This window comes from Chlamydotis macqueenii, chromosome 2 (genome assembly GCF_036417535.1).
Source record: "Chlamydotis macqueenii isolate bChlMac1 chromosome 2, bChlMac1.mat, whole genome shotgun sequence".
In the NCBI taxonomy this organism is placed as follows: domain Eukaryota; kingdom Metazoa; phylum Chordata; class Aves; order Otidiformes; family Otididae; genus Chlamydotis; species Chlamydotis macqueenii.
The window spans coordinates 21,290,435-21,315,894 of record NC_141557.1 but is presented as its reverse complement, the minus strand read 5'-3'; the positions used below and the strand labels follow the sequence as shown (position 1 = coordinate 21,315,894).

General features: G+C 39.1%; 1 protein-coding gene across 2 annotated transcripts in view; it reads left to right on the top strand.

Annotated features, from left to right (window-relative positions):
- Positions 1-3,148: 3,148 nt before the first annotated feature.
- Positions 3,149-25,460, top strand: part of LOC104481003 (mannose receptor C-type 1) — a 58,848-nt gene continuing 36,536 nt past the window's right edge. Inside the window, exons 1-6 of one of the 2 annotated variants that reach the window (XM_086742203.1) lie at positions 3,149-3,291; positions 7,100-7,214; positions 8,969-9,142; positions 15,332-15,496; positions 18,599-18,712; positions 21,014-21,160. In XM_086742203.1, coding sequence (XP_086598329.1) covers positions 7,196-7,214; positions 8,969-9,142; positions 15,332-15,496; positions 18,599-18,712; positions 21,014-21,160 — 619 coding nt within the window. In that variant the 5' untranslated portion in view covers positions 3,149-3,291; positions 7,100-7,195. Of the gene's footprint in view, positions 3,292-7,099; positions 7,502-8,968; positions 9,143-15,331; positions 15,497-18,598; positions 18,713-21,013; positions 21,161-25,460 lie in introns of both variants that reach the window. The other variant, XM_010122083.2, reaches the window with a different exon arrangement.

The window sequence follows — 25,460 nt, the reverse complement described above, 5'->3', positions numbered from 1 at the left end:
TTTATATAGCTTCTTACTACAGTATAGGTATTACAAATGACACACATTTTGTTCTTGAGTATATGTTTATTATGTACGCCTATGCAAACATTAGAAATGTATGGAAAACTACTGCTGTTTGAAAGACACAGGTTCACACATGAAACATCAAAAAACATCTTGGATGCAAATATGAAAGAATGGATAATAATCCAGTTGTTTTGCTTCCACACAAACAAAACAGACATATTATGTTTCAGGTCTGGATATGATTTCATTTAGACTGAACTTTCCATCTTCCTGTTGACTATCAAAGTCAAGGGCCACTGTGACTTCAGGATTTCAGGGTATTTTGCCAGGAACAGTCACCAGTTGCAAGTACTGGATGTGCCAGAAGCAGAGAGGGTCTGACCTGTTTCAGAGGAATTTAGGCCTTTCTATTCCAAATGTAAATGGCAGCTGGCTTGCTACCCACGAAGAGAGATGAAAACATATGTCTATCTGGGGCATGTATCCTGTCATTAGTTTTTTCAGCAGATTGGACTTCTACTAATTATTTGCCTACAAATCACCACAGCCTGAGACTTTGCTGAATCCTTTTGTCTCAGAAGAGAGAAAATCTTTCCCTTGGACTATATCAGATCAGAATATACAATGAATGTATTTGTGTGATGATTCACAAGGAGCAAGTCAGATCTAGACATAATTGTCGAGGAGTATGCTGCAGATGAGACCTGAAGGCTGTGTGAATAAGCTCATCCAGACTTGCGCTGCTCCACACACACGTGCATCTCCCCCCCCCCCCCCCCCCCCCAAGTGGCTTTGTGTACAGTAGCAATGAGAAAAAGGTAGTTTTCAGATCAGGAAGGGAACTAATTTGGTGAGGCACAGATCCCAGGAAAGGCTGGAACGCTTGTTTTGGAAGTAGCTCTTCTGATGTCTCATTTTGATTGGAAGGGACTTCTGGAAGTCATCTAGTATAGTCCCCTCCCCAAAGCAGGGCTAACCTGAAATTTAGATCAGTTTGCCCAGCTCCTTGTCCAGTTCAGTTTTGAGAATCTCCAAGAGTAGCCTAATACCTTCTGTCACTTCAGGGTATATCTTCAGGTACAGCCACTGACGGCCGAATAGGTATAACTACTCAACTACTTACTGACATTTTTTTTGCCTATTTTTATGACACTCATATGTGCAGCCCCCCTGGCTATTTGAATAATCTGAGTTTCCTCTAAAGACTTCTGTGGCAGTTGTACTTACTTGCATTGAGACTGAACTTCACAGTGTTTCCCTTCTCTGTTTATATTTGGCCAAAAGAATGTCACAAATTCCCAAACTGCCAGTGACGGTCTTGCAAATAACAGTATTTTGTTGGGGCAGCAGCATTATTCTCCATCTTCCAACTTGTTCCTTCTAGCACCAGATGCCTTCCTGGGCCTTCCAGATGCTGCTATCTGCTAGGAAAATAAATTTGTAAACAAATATTAAGGTGACTTATGAAAATATGTTTTCTTCCACCTCTAAAAGCACTTTTTCACACATGCTTTGAGTGCCTGTATCTTTTGAAAGTTATAGTGCTAGAATATGGAAGAATTCTTCATTTCTGAGTTTTATTATGATTATCTGAGTAAACTATAATCTCCCCAGTGCAAGCACTTGGATCTTTTAGTTGTTCAGCATGAAGGCCATTACAAATAGTTAGTGAATAATAAATATCTGCCATATACTGCAGCAAGAGATTAAGTTTCCCAGGTGGGAATTAATCAACATAACGACATAGAACATTGCTGATTATGGCTGAAATACTTCCCACCTCCTGTCCCTGGGCCAGGCTGTTCCTGACCTTTACGTGGGTCCACAGATGTCAAGAGAAGTTATGAAGCATTTCCTCTTCACTCCCTGCACGTAGTCCACAGGAGAGCCCAGCACAGCTCAAGTGCCTGGTTGGAATCCCTTCCGATACTAACAGGAGCTTCATCATTGACTTCAAATGAGCTTGGACTTTATCTCCACTGTTTCTTCTCCTCTAATAATATTGTCAGAGTACTTTCTGACTCTGCCTTGTCTCCTTCCATAGTAATCCCACATTGGTGTTTCCCTGGACATGCTCTACTGTCCCACCCAGAACTTCCAGCAAGGAGGCTTTCAAAGATTTTTCAATACTTACCAGAGATTTGTGAGTGCAATTTGAGTACAGGGAGAGCTGCCGTACAACATGCTTCACATACGTGGTAGGTTTGATGCTTTGCAAATTCATCATGTCATCATGTGTGCTGTAGCACAATGCTCAGTAAGTCGCATATGTTACAAAAGCCTCTACAGGTAAAATAGCAGCAAGATTGATGTTTTCAATCCATTTGGGACCTTTCAGGACCGTATATTGATAACTGCCTCTAACAAGTAACGTGCTGCTTCACCACAAAAAAAGCGCACAGGGAGGTCTCCTACCCAGCACAGCAAGAAGCCACAAAAACCTCAAGGCGGCTTGTGCTCTAGAGGCACCTTTTCAGAAAGATTATTTAATTCCATATAGGTGCTTCAGCTTGTGAAAACCCAGCTAGCAAGCAAGGTTTTGTTTTTCTCACACTTGGATTCCTAAGCAAGATTTGAATCCTGTTAATAGCAGATACAGTCACCACAGTCAGAAGAGCAACTTTCTCACACACGGGGGTGGAGTGATGGGAGAGGCAACCCAAAAATCCCAGTTTCCCAAAAGTAGGTCTCTGCTACTTCTGCAGTCTTCGCTCTTGGGAGAAACCTGGAGCGGGGGTTTTGTTTGAGTTTTGGGTTCACCTCAGAAAGGAAACAAGGGGATGTCCTGCTCCCTCAGCGTGGGCTTGGCTAATTTTCTTGGAAAACAAACCGCTGACATGCAACACTGACAGGTGATTAAAGAAAAAAAAACAAAACACACACACACACACAAAAACCGCAAAACCCCACCACCGCCACAAAGACAACAACAAAACAACCCAGCCCTCCTCTCAGCTATCGCCACTTCTCAGCTAAGCTAGCACTACTTTATCACCTGCATGTGCCTGGAAGGAGGCTCTTCCCTCTGACGGGGCGGGGGGGTGAGAGGGGGGAGGAATCAGCTTAGGAAAGCAAAGTTTGAACAGCGAATTCCTGTTATTTCAAACGCCCCATGTGACAGGATATTTCCTTATCATTTCGAGCCCAGAGCTTTCCCCCGATCCACCAGCCCTTCCCAAGCGCGGAGGACCTGCCCGGCAGGAAGCCCTCTCCTCGCAGCGGCGATGGCTCCCTCCCTGCTCCTGCTCCTCATCCTTCTCCCCGCGGTGTATCCGCTGCTGGGTAAGTGCCCGCCGGGGCCGTGCGGGACGAGACGGGCCGGGAAAAAAGCGGGGTTCGCGGCGGGCATCGAGCCCAGCCTCACTTGAGGCTGGAGGAGTAGCGTCGCACAGGTGAAGAAGCTCGCAGCCATTTTAACCCCCTCGGTGCTGCCTGAAGGGAGCCTCAGTGCGGCCCCAACCGCTTCCCCCTCCTCACCTGCACCCTGAGGTGCCCAGTGGGCAAAGCTGCCCGACGAGGCGGCCTTTTGGGTGCCCATGGCTTTTTGGGCACCAAACAGGGCTGTCACCAGCAGTGCCTCAGTTTCCCCTGCTGCCCCTGATCGATTTAATGCCATCATCCAGCTTTCCTTCAGCTGCCTCCGAAGTCTGTGGGAGGGCCTGGTGTTTTCCTGCTTTTCCTCTGGTCTTCAATGGGCCTGGGGACCTGCTTTTGCAGATGGCTTTTGTGGGGGGATGTTAAGGTAACTGAGATATCGACACCGATTAGGGCTGTGGAAACAGGTGAAAGCTGGGTTTCTTGGTGAGACCTGGAGCTTGCACCTGCTTGCTCTGAAAATTACTGTGATTTCCAGTGCACAGCTGTTTTTCATTGAAAGTTTTGCATCTGCCCTTCCTGAAAGCCTCTCAGCATTCTCTGCTCTCCAGTTTGAGGTCTGCTGAAGCAAAACTTCATAATGCTGCCTTGTGACCTTCCTTTGTGTAATTAGCAGCAATCATTGTAGGCCATCTGGTAAGCGAGAGTCTGCATGGAGAAGACAATCATCCTACCTGCTTGTTGCCTCATTGCTCCCCTCTCTCTTGCTTCCAGCTTTTGGTGTGCTCTTCTGGTATTTAACACTTCACTGGCTTCATGAGTTACTTCTTGATTTACACTTCCATAATCTCTGACAGTTTGCAAATGCTGCAGAGTGTGAAGCTACCTTGGCATACTGGAAATCTGTACTGTGGAAAAGATACTTGACCAGTGACATTTGGCAGTTCTTGGAGCAATTCTTAGGATATAAGCTGAGGCCAGAGATAGGCAAATAGTCACAGGGTGGTGGGTGAGGAAAAATCAAAGCCTGTGAGAAAGATTCTATTAGAATCTACTTGGGACTTTTGAGGGAAAAGATGCCAGACCTCACTGAATGGGTTATAACGGTGAGGTAAGTTGGTTCCTATGCCTGGCGTGTTCGTATGCATTTTAAAGAATCTTCTTCCAGTAGGTTTCAAAATATGGACTGCTATGTTAGAAATTGGTGTAGTTCAAAGTACCAAGACTATGGTACTCATGGTCATGCTGTAGTGTACCTTTAAGTGTACCACTTATAGTTCATCTGTAGTGAAGAATGGCACTCTTATGGGAGCTCTATACCAAATGTTGCTGCAGAACAGTGAAACACTGGTTATATGAGTAATTCTGCTCAGCCCATTTTACAGATACAGCTCATCATGTTGGCGGGACTGGTGTCAAGTGTTTACAGAGAAGAGTTGGCAGGGCACAGAAAGTGTTGTACAAATATCTGGTTTGGTTTGTATTCTTTTAGACTGTCATATATAGCGACGATCACACTATAACTCACACAGATAATGTTGTATGGGACTCCCCTTTGGTGGCAAAGCACACAGAACAAATGCAGAAATAAAGCTGTAAACTAGAGCAATACAGGACCATGCTATAAGTCTGCTGTATGGTCATGGATGAGACAGGAGCGACTCTGAGAGGAAGGAAATCCTGCAGCTACAGTCTCAGCCACAGTTGCTCCGGCATCCTGCTGCCTCCTGTTCTGTCCTCCTATTTTGGTGCCAACTTCTTTTCAATGCCTGCTTGCCTGTGTTGGCCCTTTAGCTGCTTACCTGTGTACTCCCTGTCAGAGCGCTGCGTGCGCTGAGGCCCTTGTGTAAGCAGCTGTATTGCATTTACACACTGCTAACACTTTGTAAAGGTGAATTCAGAATAGTAGAAGGTGAAAGATTTCTTTTTTTTTTTTTTTTTTCCACTGGCAAGATCTCTTTGTTCAGGTTTCTAATCTTATTTCTGAAGACAAAACTTCACACCCTTTTGGGCTTGGGTGCAGCAATCCAGAGTTTTGACTTTGGGGTACCTTTGTCACGTGCATAGCATCCTCTCTTTATCACCATAAACTGCATAAAATAAGGAATGTTATTTTAGGCCACAAATACAATTTTAGCTGTTTGAAAGATCAGGCAGTGTTTTGCACACATGCAAAAATGTCTGACATCTTTTTTACCCGGAAACTTTAAATAAGATTTCAGGAAAAGGAGAGTTGCTAGCACTGCATATATCAGTTTACAATTACATTGTGCTAAATGCTAGTAGAACAGCAGAATTAAAAAAGTTATCACCAGCAGTGATAATTATACATTTCCTGGTATTGTCTGTGAGCAAAACAGATTGGCGAAAGGCAGCCATTTCTGTCTCCACTGCTCATCAGTTTTACACTACTTCCCAGTGAGTTAGAAGCCAAAGGACAGGAGAAGGAAGCTGAACCATGGGTGAGATCAGTCTATGTCAGCAATTTCTCTGAGAGGTTATTTGTTCCCAGGTTGTTCTTCTGCAGAAAAGTATGATCATTTCCATATTGGAGCCTCAGCAGAGAAAGGAAAATTTTCTGTGGTTAACCTGTTTTCCCCTTAAATATTTCTCCATTATAGAATTTGTTTAATTTGGTAATCATACATTAAAATAAATAATGTTTTAATTAGCTTCGATCTCCAGAGTCACATAAGTTAGTATTTCATTTTTCCTAGCTTGTAGTTCCCTTAAAACATAGTTTTAAGACCTGGTGCATCCTGTTACATTTTGTGATCCAATATCAGAGAGAACTGTTAAGTTATCATGCTAAAGTGTGTCTCAAGGGTATCAGAGAGGAGAAATTCTGAGTCTTTGGGCAAGACCAGCTCAGAAATTTTGTGGTCCCTGATATACTCAAGTGTAAGAGATGTTAAAAACTTTTCTAGTGTTGCACACTAGAAAACACACACAATTTTGAAATAAACTTTGGATACATGAAAATGCATGCTGTGAAGCACTGTTTCCTAAGAGGGAGAAGTAACTTTGGGAGCTGTGAAGAGCATTGTAGATTTTTGTAAGTCATTAAGAGTCATACCTGATGATGGCAAATCCCACTGTTGTCAGTATTTCATTCATAATGGAGAAATGTTAGAAAGGAGAAAGAAATCAGTGATTACTGCAGTAGAGTGAAAAATGAATGCGCTGTTCTAGCGTTAGAAGTAGCTTGTGTATAAAGCTTAAAAAGATATCCTTCCCCTCAGTTAAGACTTTAAGGATTTTAGCAGAGCTTATGGGAACAGAACTCCCCACTGCGGGGAAATTGAGCCCGAAGAACTTAGTGGCTGTTGTCATCTCCTCACACCTGGGAGCCAGGATCAAGGAGCCAGTGCTGCTGGAGTGCTCAGTGTCAGGATCTGCAGTGTACGGTGTGCGTGCTCCCTTGTTTCAGTAACTCCCATGAGTGCAACTTGGAATAATACCATGAGTGTGCTTTTTCTCTTCAATTTAACCTATCCCTGAAAGCTACAGGAGACCCTAGATCTGCATCTCTACTGCCTTGCACTTTTGAGTGTAGAAGCTTTCACTGATGCAAAATAGTTGAAATGTCCTCACATCTGAACTGGTTGCATTTACAGTCACTTTAACAGGTGTAGTCCACAGGAGTGCTACACTTTCTTTTGCTGAACAGATGATGAGATTTTAACCCCAAGAGTAGTGTCCAGTTTCATATTTCATTTAGATAGTAGGTAAGATTACTTTCAACCAAATGATTCCAGTGTTTTTTGTCTTACAGATACTAGCATCTTCTTAATATATAATGAAGATCACAAGCGCTGTGTACTGGCTCAAAGTTCTAATTCAGTGACTACTGCTCCTTGTGTTCAAGAAAATGAGTCACAAAAATTCAGGTGGGTCTCAGATCACCAGCTTATGAGCGTAGCATTCAAATTGTGCTTGGGAGTGCCTTCGAAGAAAGACTGGGTTCCGATCACTCTGTATCCTTGTGACAAGGCTAGTGAACTTCAGCGATGGGAATGCAGAAATGAGACTCTCTTTGCAATCCAAGGGGAAGATTTGTTTTTCAACTATGGAAACAGACAGGAAAGGAATATTATGCTGTACAAGGGATCTGGTTTATGGAGTAGGTGGAAAGTCTACGGAACCACAGACGATCTGTGTTCTCGAGGCTATGAAGGTAAAGTTCTGTAAATTAATTTCTGTATTTCAAACTCATTTCTGTGTGTATCTAATTAAAATATTTAGAAGTGTAGGAGATTTCCTGCATCTTATTAACGATCAGTGAGTGTGACTTCTGGTGAAATCAGTAATACTTGAATGGTGTTTTATTGTTTTTGAGAGGTTCATTTTGCTTTTTTGTCAAAGTTCTGATAGATAATTAATCATGCATGATAGTGGTTCATTTGGAGATGGGAAAATAAGTCTATGATTATTTAGAATGTGTATAACTATTACACAACAGTAATGATAGCTTTTACTATTTACATGTGTACAGAAAGATGTAGTGTAAGTGTGTAGTCTGTTGATTATGTTTTTTTTTTTCTCTTCTTGGGTAGCAAATGTTAATTATGCTGTAAGGATTTAGTTAACTTTCGATATCTTCAGCTCCAGTATACTGAAGGTGCCTTCCTAGGTGTTTGAAGTGAGTCTCAGAGTCAGCACTGAAGCATTAGACAAAGAAATAAGATATTTTAAATAGTTAAATTTGACAAAGTTATGCATGATGCATACATACATACATGCATACATATGGACATATATTTATTATATGTTTGGCTTCCCATTTAGTGTTCTTTGATAAACAGAAATGGATACAGAGGGAGGTATGGATGCGTTTTCAGTGGTTTACACATTGGCTGATGACAGTACTAGACCTTGGTCTAAAGCCAGAATAAAAGAACCCTAACAAAGCAAATTATGAGAAAGGAGAGGGGGAGAGATGGAGTGATGGCCTGCCAGTCCTTCCTACTTTGTTTTCCATCAGCTCTGTGAGACAGTGACCTTGGTATGTTGCCTCTCTAGCAGTCCCTGTCAAGTAGTTTTCCTCTTGTGTATGTCCTCCCATCAATACATTATACGGGCACAGACGGAAAATTGCTTTAGTTAGTTTGATAAGTTTCATCGAGTCAAGTTTCTGATGAAAGAAAAATTATCTTTAGATGCCAATGGAATTTTTATTTCGGCATAGTATATTGGAGGCACTCTGTGGTGTGCATCTTTCGAGTTTATATGTATGTGCTCTCCCCTTTCTAAAATGGTCAGTAATTGAGTGAGTTCTTGACAGAAGAATCAGCAATTGTTTGTGCTTAAAAATAAAATTGCTTAATTGTGTGGATTTTATGCATGTAAAATTTAACATGGGAATGTACTTGTCTTGGCTCAGTCAGTTCTGGTCAGTGATCTCCTTAAGCAGTAAAAATTTGTCTCATTGTGGACATGGGTATCAGCTTAGACCTAGAGAGTAAAATTATCAAAGTCTCATTTCTAACATGGTTTGTATACTAAACTAGCAAGCTCTGCTTGCTGTAATATGCTGTAATATGCTGTAATATGTAATATGCTATAATACAATCATAAAGCTGAACTAATATGTATACCATGCTTATCACTGCTTATACGTTTTTAAATTGTTGTGTCTCCTTAGATACCTACACAGTGAGAGGAAATGCCAATGGAGCACCTTGTGTATTCCCTTTTAAGTTTGGTGGTAAATGGTATGCTGACTGCACAGATGCTGGCAGATCAGATGGCTGGTTCTGGTGCGGAACCACTTCAGACTTTGATGTTGACAAGATATATGGATTTTGCCCATTGAAATGTAAGTTTTGTACGTTCATGATTCTGCTGTGCTGTTATTCAGCTGCCTGGAAATACTGGTGTACTTATCATGTGCTTTACTGTACAAAATACAGTTTGAAGTGGTGCATTTTCCTGCCTCCATTCAGCCTGCTATCATTTTAGGAACTACTTAAATATGCAAATATGGGGCTCTGCATAAAAAAAAAAACCACACAAACTACATCCAGGTGAAAGTGTGTTAATCATATGCTGGAATCTGTAATTACACCATTTACTGAAATAGAAAGTTAATTTGATGTAAAGATGTTACATTAGTATATGCAAAAGGTAGTGTAGAAATTTGTGCAGCAGAATTGGAACTAGAATATAGCTTAATTGAAAATTAAGACTACTTTGTAGAATGAATTGCCTTTTAAAGATGAAGGAGCTTACATGAACTTTTTACTAAATCCCAGTAATTTCCCAAATCTGTGTGCTACATTTTATTTAAAATAAATTAGGAGTATTTATATTCTAAATTTGCTGGTTTGAGTATGGTTAGAGTTTCAACTGTACTATTATGAATATACAGAACTTTATTTAGAAATGTTGATGTTAGTTTGAGTAAATTGGAGTAAATATGCCTGTATGTATTTCAATTTGAACAAAGTTTCTCTGAACTTCTGTAAAACATGGATTAAGCATTTTGTCTGCAAGCTATTGCTTCTTTTGTCATGCTGAGAGAGGTAGCACTTCTCCCTCCGTCTTCTTTATTATGATGGTTTGCTGTAACACTCCAGCTGACCACAGTCAGTGCTCAGGAGAAAAATATGTCTTTCCTTTGATGTTAAGGAAACAGTTTGGGTTTATCTTAACTAGTTTAATGATGAAGTATCAGTGTCCTTGCCTGATTTCCTGAATGTTGCTTTCATTATCTCAGACAAATAAAAATTGCATAGTTGTTTTTGGTTTTGTTTTATTTTTTTTTCTATGCCAGTGTTATTTTCAAGGCATTAAAATCATGTTGGGTATATCAATCTCATTAATACAGCACATGCAAGATCAATTTAAGAATGCTACCTGTCTAGCATTTTTTGAGTATAGCAAATAGGAGGCATCATTAAAATCTTGTTTAATTCTTTGGCATAATTAAAGGAAATCCATTCAGATGGCTGTGATTGTTTTTGGAAAAAGCTGCTTTGTGCTGATTGCCTGCATGTTTCCTTCCTGATTCTGGCTATAAAATATTCAAGTTTGGGTCATGTATTTTAATGAGAGACAGGCTGTGGTAACAGAAGTTTTAGTCAGCCCTATGTGATAAGTTAAGAGTGATAAGTTAATAAACTTCAGCAGCACCTTTAAACATAGAATGTTTAAGTCTTTATATGTCAAAATTTATTTAATAAGATTAAAGTGTTTGTTGTTTCTTAAACTATCTGGGTGAGCAAAGGTACTGATATGAAAATATGGGATGCAAACTATTACAGCTGTTAATACTGGGGCCTGGATGGACATACAGCCACTTTTTTTCATTGTGAGCAAAACCAGCTCAAATGTTCTCCAAAATGAAGAGGGCATAAGACTATACTTGTAACAGTTGTCTTACTCAATAGAGATGTAGAAATTTGACAAGTGGAGGTAACATAATTGTGAGTGTTACCCTTTACTTGGTGCTTTTAAAAGAGATGCTGATACGGTGACAGGAGAAACTTAAATCCAACAGGAAGAAACCGAGTTGCTACATCAAACAGTTTTTAGTAGCCTAGGAGATACTGTTTCTTTACAGATTGCACCATGTCTTTTTGAACTGTATGTTGTACTGCAATGTAAAAGTAGGTGTTGGGGAAGAAAATAGGTTGCACAGTGTAAGACTATCAAGAGAGTGAGTCATGAGGTGTGCCTATAGCTGTATTCCAGTGGGCAAAAGTCCATGGAGGCCCCTTTCTTGATAGATGAAAGAGCTAGAATTTCTGTGAAGAATTTAGAAAGCCTTATAAGTGATGCACAAAACTTGCAGCTGACGAGGAAGGAAACAAAAAGTGCAGGGAGTGAAGAAATATTTAAACAGTCTTAGCCTGGTATGTTAATTATTGGACAAAGCTACATCCTTGTATTCACTCAAAATTAATGAATTTATTTTTTATTACAAACTTTTTTTTCTCCATGTTGATGTTTCAAGATGTTTTGGAGGATTTTTCTTTGTGGTTTTATGTCTGGTTCAAAATGCCTGGTGAATTGGTCAATGAAGTTATATGGGGTAAATTGTGTTGTTCTGATTTATCTGGAACTCATAACCTGACTTTGGACCTCACAGATTTGTCTAGGAAAAAGAAAGAGAGGAACACTTTAGGAAAAGATATCTAAGTGAAGATAAGCAGGAAGTTTAGTATAATTCAAACTTTTTTACTATTGACAGCATTATATCTATATATAGTATATTATATAAACTGTAATGTCTTTAATATGAGATTCCTTCTCTACTATATACTCAAAGAGGAAGTGATGGCAGTTATTTTGTAGACTGTTTAACAATATTTATATTCAGTTTTTGTTTGTCATAATTCTATTCATGCCAAATATTCAATATCCAAGGATATTGAATTTAGACACCAACTTGCTTTGGATGGATAGCTAAACAAACAGGAACAGTAACAATAAATTGTTACTGCTGGTCAAAGGTCAGATTTCAGCTTGCAATTTTGAAATTAAAATATCTCTAAATTCTTCAATTTTCTACATCAGGAGAAATACTGTATTTTGATATGATAATCATGTTGACATTTTAAAAATTATAAATGTCATAAATATGTACATTGGTCAGGACTTTATGCCCTTCCTCTAAGTTTTAACTTGTCTGTCAAGGGCTATACCTGAAATTCAATGCATTTTTGGTCTGCTTTGCTTTGCTTTAAAGACTGAGAACTTTCAAAGACAGACTTACTATACTGTATTTCTGAGATTTGGATAGTAATCATAGTGGAAATCGCTAGTTCTCACTAATTTCAGTGTATACAAAAAATGCATGCTGAATTCATCTATGCAGGGATAAAGTTCAGCTTTTAAATTATTTTTCCAGTTATGTACTAAGGACAGATGTGGTTTAACATTAATTTAGTTTAGATGCTAGAGTATATCATTCCAGAAAAGTGATTAATCTTCTGGTTTCTCTGGGAATACTAAGCTTTAAACAATAGCATATAGATTTTCCAAAATCCTGCTCTGTGAAGGCATTTGACCTCATAGAACTCAAATATTTTCCAAAGTTCAGAAATGAACTTTATTTTTATGAAAGACCAAGTTCTACAAGAGAGTACCATAATGCAAGTCAGCTATACATTATGAGACTGGAGGAGGAAGGTTGAATGAATGCCTGTGACTTGTTTACCTCTTGCTCTCTAATACTTGTACAAGATTTATAAACCCATTTCTATCAAATCAGAGCCAATTTTCTCTACAGAATTATAGATTTTACTGTTTTTGCAATCTATGTTTTATCGCAGGCTTGTGCTTGTGGGCAGGAATTTATGATCTTGTAGAACATAGTTTGGTGAAGAAATTTTGTCTTCTGATAGTTATACGCTATTTTGGACAGAAGCTGGTTTGTGTATAATGATAATGGGATGAATGTTCCCATTTTTAGTCAAATGTCTTTATTACAGTAGGGTATATTTCATTTTTTTAATAAGGATAACTTCTAAAGAATAATTTCATATTATCATAAAGACTATTAGATTTAATACAGGAAAGAGTGGAAGTGCTTACTGACCTGCTGACATTTAACATGTTTCGTTCTTTGTCTTGAGTTTTGTTTATTGTACTGTTTTCCTCTTATTTGCACACTTAAGTTTTATGAGCTCTCTGAATTCAGAAAAGATCTCTTTCTCTCAAATTTTTCACAGCTTGCAAATTGAGAAACTCTGATACAGGCTGCAGGAATTTCAGTCATTTTCCCATTGTCAGCAGACATATAGTGACCTCTGCTATATTCTGCTTTTGTCATGCAACTTTAATCTCTTTATTTAGCTCAAGGTTGAGGCCTCTTGTAGGTTCAGTTTTTCACAGAGCAAGATCACACTTTTCTGTTGCTTGCTCTGAGGATTCAACTGAGATGATCCAGGAGAGGCTGCAGCAGTGTAAGGAGTGTGGTATCTTCTGGGGCCACTTCTAACATTGGGCCCTGGTGGATGACTTTTTCACTGGTTTGGCATGGCCTAAAAGTGCCGAGTTCAGGTATTCAAGGTAATCACAGTCAAGCCATGTGGCAGGGAAGAAAGTGTGGTGTTATGTCATAGAATCATAGAATGGTTTGGGTTGGAAAGGATCTCAAAGATCATCTAGTCCAACACCCCTGCCACGAGCAGGGACACCTTCCACTAGACCAGGTCTCTCAAAGCCCCATCCAACCTGGCCTTGAACACTTCCAGGGATGGGACATCCACAGCTTCTCTGGGCGGCCTGTTCCAGTGCCTCACCACCCTCACAGTAAACAATTTCTTGCTTTTGTTTAATCTAAACCTACCCTCTTCCAGTTTATTCTGGTTTTGTGTAGTGGCGGGGCTACAATGGCAGCTTCTCTGAGAAGCTACTAGGAGTTTCCCCGTTGTCTGGTGGAGTTGGACGGGCCTAGGGTGGACCGGTTGCTGGCCAGGGCCAAGCCAATTGGTGACAGAATGTTCAGTGATAACGCCTCTATGATAATATATTTAAGAAGGGGAAAAATAAAAAAAAAAAAGAGAGAAAGAAGTGAAGAAGTAGAAGCAGGGGCAAAGAGGGGGAGGCACAAGACTTGTGGGCCTTGTGGCCCTCACCCTCTGGCCTCACGCCAGGTGGCTTTCTGGGCCCAACTTGACCTGGCTGGCCTGGCCAAGAGGTGAAGAGAGGAGATGTGGAGAGAATATGAGAGCCTGATGTTTGCCTGAGCCTGATTGTGAAGAATTCCTTGTGAGAAGAACGGCTGCAGATGCCAGGGTCAGTGAAGAAGGACAGGGAGGAATAATGTTGCTCCCGGCAGAGATTCCCCTGCAGCCCATGGTGCAGCCCATGGTGAAGCAGGTTGTCCCCCTGCAGCTCATGGAGGTCCACGGAGGAGCAGAGATCTACCTGCAGCCCGTGGAGGACCCCACACTGGGGTAGGCAGATGCCCAAAAGAGGCTGTGGCCCGTGGAAGGCCCACACTGGGGCAGCCTGTTTCTGAGGGACTGCATCCCATGGAAAAGGACCCCACGCAGGAGCAGTTTGTGAAGGACTGTAGGCTGTGGGAGGGACCCCATGATGGACCAGGGGAGGAATGTGAGGATTTCTTCCCCCAAGGAGGAAGGAGTGGCAGAAAATAACATGTGATGAATTGACCACAACCCCCATTCCCTTGTGCCGCTCATGGAGGGAAGGAGGTAGAGATAATTTGAAATGAAGTTAAGCCTGGGAAGAGGTGAGGGGAAGTTTTTTTTGTTCTCTCTCATTATCCTGCTTTGGTTTTGTCAAGAATAAATTGAAATAGTTTTCCCCAAGTTGAGTATGTTGTGCTTATAACGGTAACTTTAATGATCTCTCCCTGTCCTTATTTCAAACCTTGAGCTTTTTTTTGTTATATTGTCTCTCCCCCGTTCTCTTGGAGGGTAGAGAGTGAGTGAAAAAAGCTGCATAGCTTGGTCCTGAGTGGGGCTAAACTATGACACAGTTTAAAGCCAGCATGTCAGACACATGCATAAGGCAAATCAGGAATTGCAGGAAAGGGTGAGATGGATGCTGATAATGTAAATTTTGTGTTTGGTGCTTGGGTTTGATTATGTCTACAGTAAGAAAATCCATAGCCACTTTACATAGAACTGAAAATTTGTAAAAAAAATTGGGGTTTATTGTCGCAGAAAAGTTGTCAGCTTGATGTACAGTTTAGCTAGCGTGAGTCTGGAATCTCTTAATCTTTTTCTCCACAGTGAGAAATAAACTCTTTTAGCATGACTTTAGCCACTCATCTTCTATCTTAAGCAGCAGTTTTGTTATACCACAGAAAATAGTGACATTGTTTCATTACCTGTGTACTGTCCAACACGACTGTCATGGTTTAGCTCTGCTGTGGATTTACTAACACATTAGAGAGCCTCAGGACTCCTTTCAAACCACTTCTTTATTGAAGTGGTTAGGTTTGTGTATTTTTGCTAAGTGATTTATTCTGTATTTTTTCTGGCTCCCTCTTCATGATCAGTTACAGCATTTCTTTTTCTCCCTGCAGTTAACAGTGTTGATTCATTGTGGAATACCGATCCTTTAACAAATGTCCAGTACCAGATAAACTCTGAGGCAGCTCTGAAATGGCACCAGGCAAGAAAAAGCTGTCAACAACAGAAAGCAGAGTTATTAAGCATCACAGAGTTGCATGAACAAACATACCTAACAGGTAAGGTAATAATATCCATTAGGTTTTTTAAAAGTAGCAGTGATACTTATATAGCATGTTCCATCTTGAAAATGGATATCTGTTCAATTCTGGTAATTAGTAGATTTAAATTGCTATCTTGAATGATTCAGCTGGAAAACTCGTACAAATAATGATGTTTTAATCCCAATTTAATATTGCCAGACACTTACAGTAACATAAAAAATACAGCAATTAAGTAATGCAAACAATAAAAAATGAACATTTGAATGCAGGAAGATGCAAAACAGTTTGTAAACCAAAGGTGCAGATACCAAGATTGCATCCTCTTTGTGCTCTACTTGTTTTGTGTACTAGTTAGTGTTTTTGGCCTGTCTCTTTAAAGTTGTCATATCATCAGAATGTGCTAAAATATGAAAAGGAAGAAAAAGAACTAATAAACAAAAGGACTTAGAGATAGCTTGTTTTATTTTCACTCTCCTTCAGTGTTTTTTTTTAAGTAATTTTCAAACTTCTCTGACAAAAATAAGTTCGGAATTTGTGCTTGAATATATTTATATTCTACAATGAGACAATCTCCTTTTTATTACCTTCTTAGGCTGTGTACATACGTGAAGTAATCCACTAATTAATCTATTAAATAGATTAGAAAATATTTTCAATATGTTACATCAGTTGGAAGATAAACTTTTCTATGCCATATATTGTACTATGTAAGTTCATAGAATCAGAGACGCAGAGCTTTGGTTTGCAAGAGACATTTAAAGATCATCCAGTCCACTCCCCCTGCTATGGACAGAGCCATCTTGCACTAAATCAGGTTGCTCAAAGCCCCATCTAAGCTGACCTTGAACGCTTCTAATGATGGGGATCCACAACTTCTCTGGGCAACCTGTTCCAGTGTTTCACCACCTTCATCGTAAAAAAGTTCTTCATTATATTTGATCTAAATCTACCCCCTTTCATTTTAAAACCATAGCCCCTTGTCCTTGTAAGCCCCTTTTATACATTGAAAGACTGTGATAAGCTGTCCCCAGAGCCTTCTCTTCTCCAGACTGAACAACCCTAACACTCCCAGCCATTTTTCACACAAGGGTTGTTCCAGCATGGCCCTCATCTGGGCCTGCTCTTACAGGTCCATGTCTTCCTTGTACTGGAGACCTGAGAACTGGACGCAGTACTCTAGGTGGGGTCCCATGAGATTGCACTGGAGGGGAAGAATCATCTCCTTTGACCTGTTGTCCATGCTTCTTTTTATGCAGCCCAGGATACGATTGGCTTTCTGGGCTGCAAGGACACATTGCTTATTGCTCATACCCCATTTTTCATCCACCAGTATCCTCAAGTCCTTCTACAGAGGGCTGCTCCCAATCCGTTCATCCCCCAGTCCGTATTGATATTGGGGACTGGCTGGACTCAGGTGCAGGAGCTTGCACTTGGTCTTGTTGGACTTCATGAGGTTCATATAGGCCCATTCCTCAAACCTATCAAGGACCACTCTGGATGGCATCCCTTCCCCCCAGCGTGCCGATTGCACCACACAGGTTGGTGTCTTCTGCAAACTTGCTGAGGGTGCACTCGATTCCAGTGTCTATATCATTGACAAAAACATTTAATAGTATGGGTCCCAATACAGACCCTAGAGGAACACCACTTGTTACTGGTTTGCATTTGGACATTGAGCCATTGACTGTAACTCTTTGGATGCAGCCATCCAGCCAATTTCTTATCCATCTAATAGTCCATCGATCTAATCCATATTTCTCCAATTTAGAGGAATGATAAATGGATTTTTAATGCTATGAACAGTCTGTTCAGTCTGAACTTCTGTTTTCAGTGTAAGGATTTGGTCAAAACATGGGTCTCTTTTTTACTGAGCATGATTAAACTTTTGTTGAAATTAATGCTCCAGGGAGCAGTCTGGCACTGACATATAGAACTGAGTTATTAGTAGGTGTGTTTTAATTGCAAACTAATAGATATCGCTGCCAAATGTATGTGAAATCATTTTTTCATTGTACAGTTCTCCTGGCAGAACCAGGATTTCCTGTCATGCTCAGTTCTTGATTGTCTTAATAACAACTTGTTTGTATAGAAGAAGGACTGGATCACATTGATTTGTTGGTGCCAAATCAGGCTCTGGTATGACATTCCAGTCCTTTCCAGTGCTTAACTACCCCTGCTTTTAACCTTGCCATACTTCAAGTGCTACCCATAATTTAGTTGTGAAAGGCAACTAAAATATATAGAGCAAAATTACGTACTGGCATGATGCCATCGGTACAAGCAGAAATAAATAATATATATTGCATAGTGATTTTCTCTGAGCTATGCAGAAATACATTTAATTCAAAAATTCAGCAGTCATCCAACTGGGCTTCCAAGTCTTATATGAAGGACAGAGATAGACAGTTGATTAATAATGACTATAAATAATACTAGAGAATTTAGCAGAACCATACAAGTACGATATTTCTAGATGCTTTTAAGAACTGGAGGTTTAATTTGGAACTGGTTTTAGAAGCTTGGCTTATCATTGGCTAAAGAAGTGAAATCGGATAAGTTTGAAAAATGTAAAAGATGTGCTGTTAAAAAGGTGATATTTGGAATGTTTATATTTTAATGTCATTTGATAAAATGCAAACAGTTTTTTTTTCAGTCTTTTGTAAGTTTGAAGGTCCTATTTGTTAAGTTTATTGGAAGAGAAAATACACAATAGGAAACATGTTTCATTTTAGAAAACTGATTTTTGGTTTTGTGACGTTCTGTGCAACTTTATCAATGTCATATCTTATAAATCTGGAAAAAAATATTTGTTTCATATTTCTGATCATCATTTTACAAAAAGCATGTAGAAGTGTCTTTTTGGTTTTTTTTTTTTAATTGTAATCAAATTATCCATATCTAAAAATGAGAAAACTCTAAAACTGAAGCAACCCATGTAAGATGACATGCTTTCCAGGTTTAGCGTAGCCACCTTAACTAAAACGTTAAAAATTGTCAAAACGTGTGCTGGGAAAAAGGAGAAGCAGACGGTTTAGCTAGAATTCAGCTCTCAAGTTTTGACAAAGTGTTTGCAGTAGCTGTGCACTTTTAGTATCTCTCTTTGTCTCTGTTACCTAGGTTTGACTGGCAGGCTGAGTTCTGCTCTCTGGTTTGGTCTTAACAGTTTGAATTTCAACAGCGGATGGCAATGGGTTGGTGGTGCTCCTTTTCGATACTTAAATTGGGTTCCAGGTAAGGATAAATATGTTGCTATTCAGTTTAAAAGGCAAAAACTTGGTCATTCTGTAACATATTTATTTTCCAGTACTGTATTCTCTTGCAATTATTGAGCTTGTTTTGATGTTGAAAGATTCTGACTGTGTCTATAAACACTGTGAATAATGGCCCTTATGCTAGGGATACATGTTGGCCTTAATGTATTATTCACAATGGAAACGGCAGCCTCAAAATCCAGAGGAAAGTTTTAAAAGTTATCTATTTACACTTCATTTGTATATCTTCTTAATTTACTTCTTTTCTATATGAATACAGAATAAATCTCATGCTATAGGTGTCTTTTTGTGAGATTACACTGGTTGGTGTATGTTTGGGCTTTTTTTTTAATAAAATTCCTTTCCTCTACAATTTGTTTTGGCTATTTGCTTAAAGGCTGGATTTTCATTTTCATTAGGGATTAACCTGTTCATGACAGTAACACATATTAGACTGAACGTGTTAGGCTAGTCTACTTTAAAGCAAACCCAGTTACTTCACACCTGTACTTGCAATCTTGAGCCCTGGTGCCGTTATTGAAAAAAGGTGTCTTTTTGCAGGACTCTTGCTTCCTTGCACAGGCTATTCAGGAAGCCTTTGATTTAAAGTAGATGTCTGAAATTATGCAGTGTAATACTCTGTCTTCATTGAGGATGTCACATGTATTTAATCTGCAGTAACTGTAAATGCACATTTCATCGTATCATCCAGTGGATTCCTTGTGTAGATAAGGCCAAAACCACATTTTATGTGGACAAACTTCTTGAGTAGTTAAGCTTTGAAGAGTGAATTGAACTACTTTATAAATAGTTCTCCAATGGAGTTCACACACAAGGCAAACAGATGGGCTGAACTGCAAGTTACCGTGAAGGTATTTATAGGTCTGTCATCCAAGTGCACTGATGAGAATCTGCATGTAATGAAGAGTGGGGGAAAACTGCTTGTGAGGTGGAGCCGAAGTGGCAAGGGGAGCTCTTCATGGTTGTTAAAACAGCAGAGAGCTCTCATTTGTCCTCTGAAGAATTAGGTGGGGCTTGGTGTAATCAAAATGTTCTCCATTTATCTTTAACTCCTTATGTTTCTTAATTTCATTCAAAGGTAGTACTCTTAGGTCTATATAACCTATTTCATATTTGTACTGTCTCCTTCATGACTTAACTTTGGTCAGCCTACCTCTGTTTCATCTCCATTACCCTGGATGTTGAAGAGTTGGCTGTTCTTCCACTAATATATTTTAAAATAATTTGTGGAAGCTTCATTTTCTTCAGTCTCACTAGCCCTAAATAAATAACAGAAAAACAGGGGAACTAAGTTATGAACATTTAAACTAAAATTATGCTGCTTAGACATTTGGGAGAGCTAACTGCCAACTGAACTTTTTTCTACATTAAAACAATTTAAATTTGTATTTTTGAAGTAAGCGTATCTTTTTCTCCCATGGGAAGAAGATATAACATGACTGCAAATATAAGACTAACTGTAGTCTAAAGTAAAGAAATCATGATGATTTAAGAAAATTTTCAGTGAACAATCCTGCATGCTAAAAAAATACTGATTTGCTCTGTTTATTGCTGAGCACTACTGACACTTGCTTGTTATGTAGTATAGTGGCATGTGTTCAGAAATGAAAGAAAATCCACGTTAAGTTTGATCACATTAGACCAGATCTTGAAAAGTTCATCTGATTTATTGCAGAAATTTGTTCTGTTCTACAGGTTCTACTTTTCTTCTAGATGTTCCTTCTAGTGCTAATGCTAATCTTCAACTGAAAATATCCAAATATCATGCTATTGTCATATTCTTTAGATAAGTGGACAAGAAGTTCATGTTAGCAAAATAATTACTTATTATTTTTCTGTCTTTACTGTTAGACTAAGTACGGAATTTGACTAGCTTACTGAACATTTTTTTCACCTAAAGCTTGTGCTCTGGAGTTTGGAAATTCTGCATTTAGAAAGTGAAAAAACCCAAACAAAATAGGTGCACTGTAATACCTTCCATCAAGACTTTGAATCTGTGAAGAGGCTGTTAAATTGTAAACTGGATAAATATCTCAGCTTGTGGTTGCTGTGAAAAAATATCTCTTACGGGAATGAACTGCCTGTTCAGTCTAAAGGACTTCAGAGAATCACAATTGTCTATACGTTAATGTATCTTATAATTAGAGCATGGAACAAATTAGAATGTGAGAGTACTTCAGACAGTAACATAACATAACATAACAGCTTATACTTGGATGTTGAGGTTTTGTTTTGTTTGCTTGTTTTTTTTTTTTTTAAGGACATCCTTCTCCAGAACCTGGGAAAATCTGTGCAGCATTAAATCCCGGCAAAGGTGCCAAGTGGGAGAATCGGGAATGCAATCAGAAACTGGGGTATATTTGTAAACGAGGAAACACTACTTTAGAATCCTTCATTATTCCTGCAGGTGGGTTTGGTAATAAACCCTCAACAAATTATTAATGACCAGTGTTTTTTATCTGTAATTCTAATAGGTATCTGCTATTGCACACGGTAAAACCAAGCAAAGGTCTCTGCAGACTGTGGCTTGACCAAGATTCCCTGTAAAAGTGCACAGTGTGTACTTCCTTTTTCTTCTGGCCTCCCTACTTCCTCTGTAGTAATCGTTCTTCAGTAGCTTTGAGTTCTAAATTGCAGAAATAGTGGAGTTCTCTTTTCCAAAACAAGTAGAACTGTCAGATTTTTTTTTCCTAAAGTAAAAATAAAAATAATATAATGTTTTAAAAAATACATAATTATTTAAAGCCCTATATACTCAGTGAAACTAATCTATTTCTTCTTGCTGTCATTTTCACTACTTACGCAATAGAGTTAAGTTTGCCAGTGCAAGTTGGTAGTGGACTGGAGGAATTCTTTAAAATTCTTTTGAGAGAGTGAAATATTTTTTATTTATCTGTATATTTTATAAATATATATATGTTTATGTATAGAGATATAAAATGATTTATTTGTACATATATAAACTATTTAACTTATTTATGGAATTATTTAAATTATATATACAGACACTTTTTCAGAAGAAATGTAATTCTGGCACTTGTGTAATGTGCATAGGAAAGACAAAACAGGGATAAGTTTTTGTAGCTTTATTTAGACCTGTTTCCATATTATCTCTCTGTGTACTATAAAACCTTGTAATTTATTCCTTTGTTTCATCACTCCTTTCTGTTCTTTCCAAGTTTCTTTCTCTTTCCAGGACATACAAGTATCTCCTAAATCCACTGACATTGGTTTGTGTAGGTTTTAGAAGCAGAAAGCTAAACCATTACTGGATTTCCAGTCCATTTATTAATATGCATTATTGACAAACCAGGTGTTTTGGAAACTCAGTGTTTGACATCTGGCTTAAAAAACATGTTTTCAAATATTTTACTGGTTTTGCCAATATATAACCAGTCCAGTCAAAACCACTTAGGACAGAGACTTCTGCCTAATTTTGCTAAGAGAAAAAAAAACACAAAAATGAGCTAGTGTCTCATAAATTGAATATTTAAATAAATATTTAATACTTAATTAAATTAATACTTCAGTATTAAAATAAAGCCTTAGTTGAGAAGGACTTTAGTGCGTATTTTACTTCTTTCCTAAATTAGTATTTGTATACAGCTGATAACCAGATAGTTTAATTTATATAGGTTGTCTTAGATTGTTCATCTGGCTACTGCTCAGCTTTTCAGGTTTTATACATTAGTTCTTAAACACTGATGCCTGTAAATGTACTATCAATTCAGTACTGGCCAATATCTTGTTTAGATTTAATTTCAGTTTAAGGGGTCTAATGGTCATTTCTTTGTTATGCATTAGGCTTTTGATTCTCCCCCTGCCTCAGTTTACCAGTAATTTAGAGGAAGAACAGAAATGAGACAAAAGTTTTCAATTATACAGTAATTGCTGAGTAAACATGGTGACAGATTAACCAGAGTTTGGCAGACTTTCACTTCATAAAATATTTTCCAAAATGTCCCACGGGAGGAAGTCATAAAAGGAATAAACATGTGATCATGCAAGGTGTTAAGTGCCCTCAGCTTTTAATGATATAAAGGAAAACTTATGGCAGATGATATTTTCCTGACTAGGGCTCCTGAGTCAAGAAATAAATAACTCACAAATTCATACATGCACTTAGTTGTGCACTTAACATTAAACACAGGGTCGATCCTTTGAAATTTCAACCCTAGAAGTTACAATTGAATCTAACAAGGCAGCATGTGAGGACTGGGGGATGGAAGAACACTTTACAACAGAATGTAATCATGCTTGTACCCAAAACAAAGTAGAGAAAAATGTTTACAGAATATTTATTTATGTTGCAGATTTAAGATTTTTATGAAGCCAACAGCTGTACAAGGTTTTTTTTTTTTTTTTGTTTTGTAGCAGAAGTGCTTTTTCCAGCAGGGGGCCACATCATTGTATGAATTAAGTGATGCAGAATCTTAGCGCTTCAAAGCATTTGCCCTAAACACAACAAAGTGGATTAATGATAATTTCACCTGCAAAACTTGCTTATTTTTAAACTTAATTTTCTGAGGAAAGGCTGACTATCTGTCTGCCTCCACCAGGTGATTGCCAAAATAGATTTAATCCCAATCCACCAAGGTGCAGTGATCTTAAAGTGTTAAGTCTCATAAAACATTTGATAAGAGGAAATAAATGCTCTTAGTGTCACTGTTGTGGCTGCTGTACAAGCTCTTCCTTATCAGACCACAGAGAATGGGTGTGAGAGAGAGAAATTTGAATGCCTGAATCACGAGACAAACTTCACCTAGTGCTTTCAACCCTTTTAGACCCGTTCCACCATGAGTCAATCATTGTGAGATCTTCAGACTTGAGGAAGCCAGCTTATAGTTTGCAAAAGTATTTGCTCTCTATTTGAGGAGAACTGTTTTGCACTTAGAAACTTCATTTCTGCATCTTGATCTATTCCACAGTAATCAGCTTGGCATTTGGGATAAGATTTTTTGCACGTTAATGTGATTTCCTTTGTCATAGCTTATTTGTTTTAATTTGCATTGCTTCTTTTGCTTAAGTCAAATGAAGTTCACGGAGTAGTACTTGTTTCCATTAGGATGAAAAATAGATTGTATGGCTTTGTGTTGTCATGTATTTTCTTTAAAAGGAGAATAGGGAAGCACAGAGTTAATTTTTGCTGAGTAGTAGAAATGAAGAAATTAAGACTCTTTCTTACTGAAAAATCCCCAGCTATGTCATTCAATGCACCAAAGAAACTAGACTGTCAACTGCTTTTCTTATTTTGTGGCCTGCAACAAATTCCCTGGTGTTCACTGGATTTACAAGCAAAAGAGCCTCCCACTCTGCCGTAGCTGCTTTAGTGTTTACAGTAATAGTCTCACAGTCTCCTTTGGTCTGAAAAAAAGACTCAGACAGACTCATTGGCCATAAGTACCTTTATGACTGTGTTGGTAGCCATGTCGGAACTGCTGATGTCTATTCTACACAGTGTATTCGAGGTGCGGCCTCGTCAGTGCTGAGTACAGGGGGACGATCACTTCTCTCTCTACTCCTGCTGGCCACACTATTTCTGATACAAGCCAGGATGCTATTGGCCCTTTTGGCCACTGGGCACATTGCTAGCTGTTTACCAACATCCCCAGGTACTTTTCTACCAGGCAACTTTCCAGCCACTCTTCCCCAAGCCTATAGCATTCCATGGGGTTGTTGTGACCCAAGTGCAAGACCCAGCACTTAGCCTTGTTCACCCTTGTACAATTGGCCTTGCCCCATCAATTCAGATCCCTTTGTAGACCCTTCCTCCCTTCAAGCAGATCAACACTCTTGCCCAATTTGGTGTTGTTTGCAAGCTTAGTGAGGGTGCACTCAATCCCCTCATGCAGATCATTAATAAAAATGTTAAACAGAACTGTCACCAATACTGAGCCCTGGACAACACCACTTGTGACCGGCTGCCAATTGAATTTAACTCCATTCACTGTAACAATTTGGGCATGGCCATCCAGCCAGTATTTTACCCAGTGAAGAGTTCGGCCATCCAAACCATCAGCAGCCAGTTTCTCCAGGAGAATGCTGTGGGAGACTGCTGTGCTGACTGGGCCTGATCACCTGGTTGTCCTGTACATGCTGTCTGATGATGCTCAATGTGATCTGCTCCATAACATTCCCCAGCACTGAGGTCAGACCTTGATGCTGAGTACTGTAGTTTCCTGGATCCTTATTCCAGCCCTTCTTGTAGATGGCCATCACATTTGCTAACTTCATCAACTGGGACCTCCCTGGTTAGCCAGGACTGCTGGTAAATGATGGAAAGTGGTTTGGTGGGCACTTCCGCCAGCTCCCTCAGTACCCTTGGATGGATCCCATCCAGCTCCACAGACTTGTGTGTGTCTAAGTGATGTAGCAGGTCACTAACATTTCCCTGTGGATTACGAGGGCTTCATTCAGCCTTTTCCTCATCCTTTTTCACTATATTTCACCTTACCTCCAAGAAAGGATGGAGATGCTCCTTAGCTCTCCTTTTCATGATAATGTATTTATAGAAACATTTAAATTGTCTTTTATGGCAGCAGTGAGATTAAGTTCTAGTTGGGGTTTGGCCCTTCTAATTTTCTCCCTGCATAACCTTACTACATTCTTGTAGTCCTCCTGAGTTTCCTGCCCCTTCTTCCAAAGGCCACAAACTCTCTTTTTTTTTTTCCTGACTTCCAGCCAAAGCTCTCTGTTCAGCCAGTCTG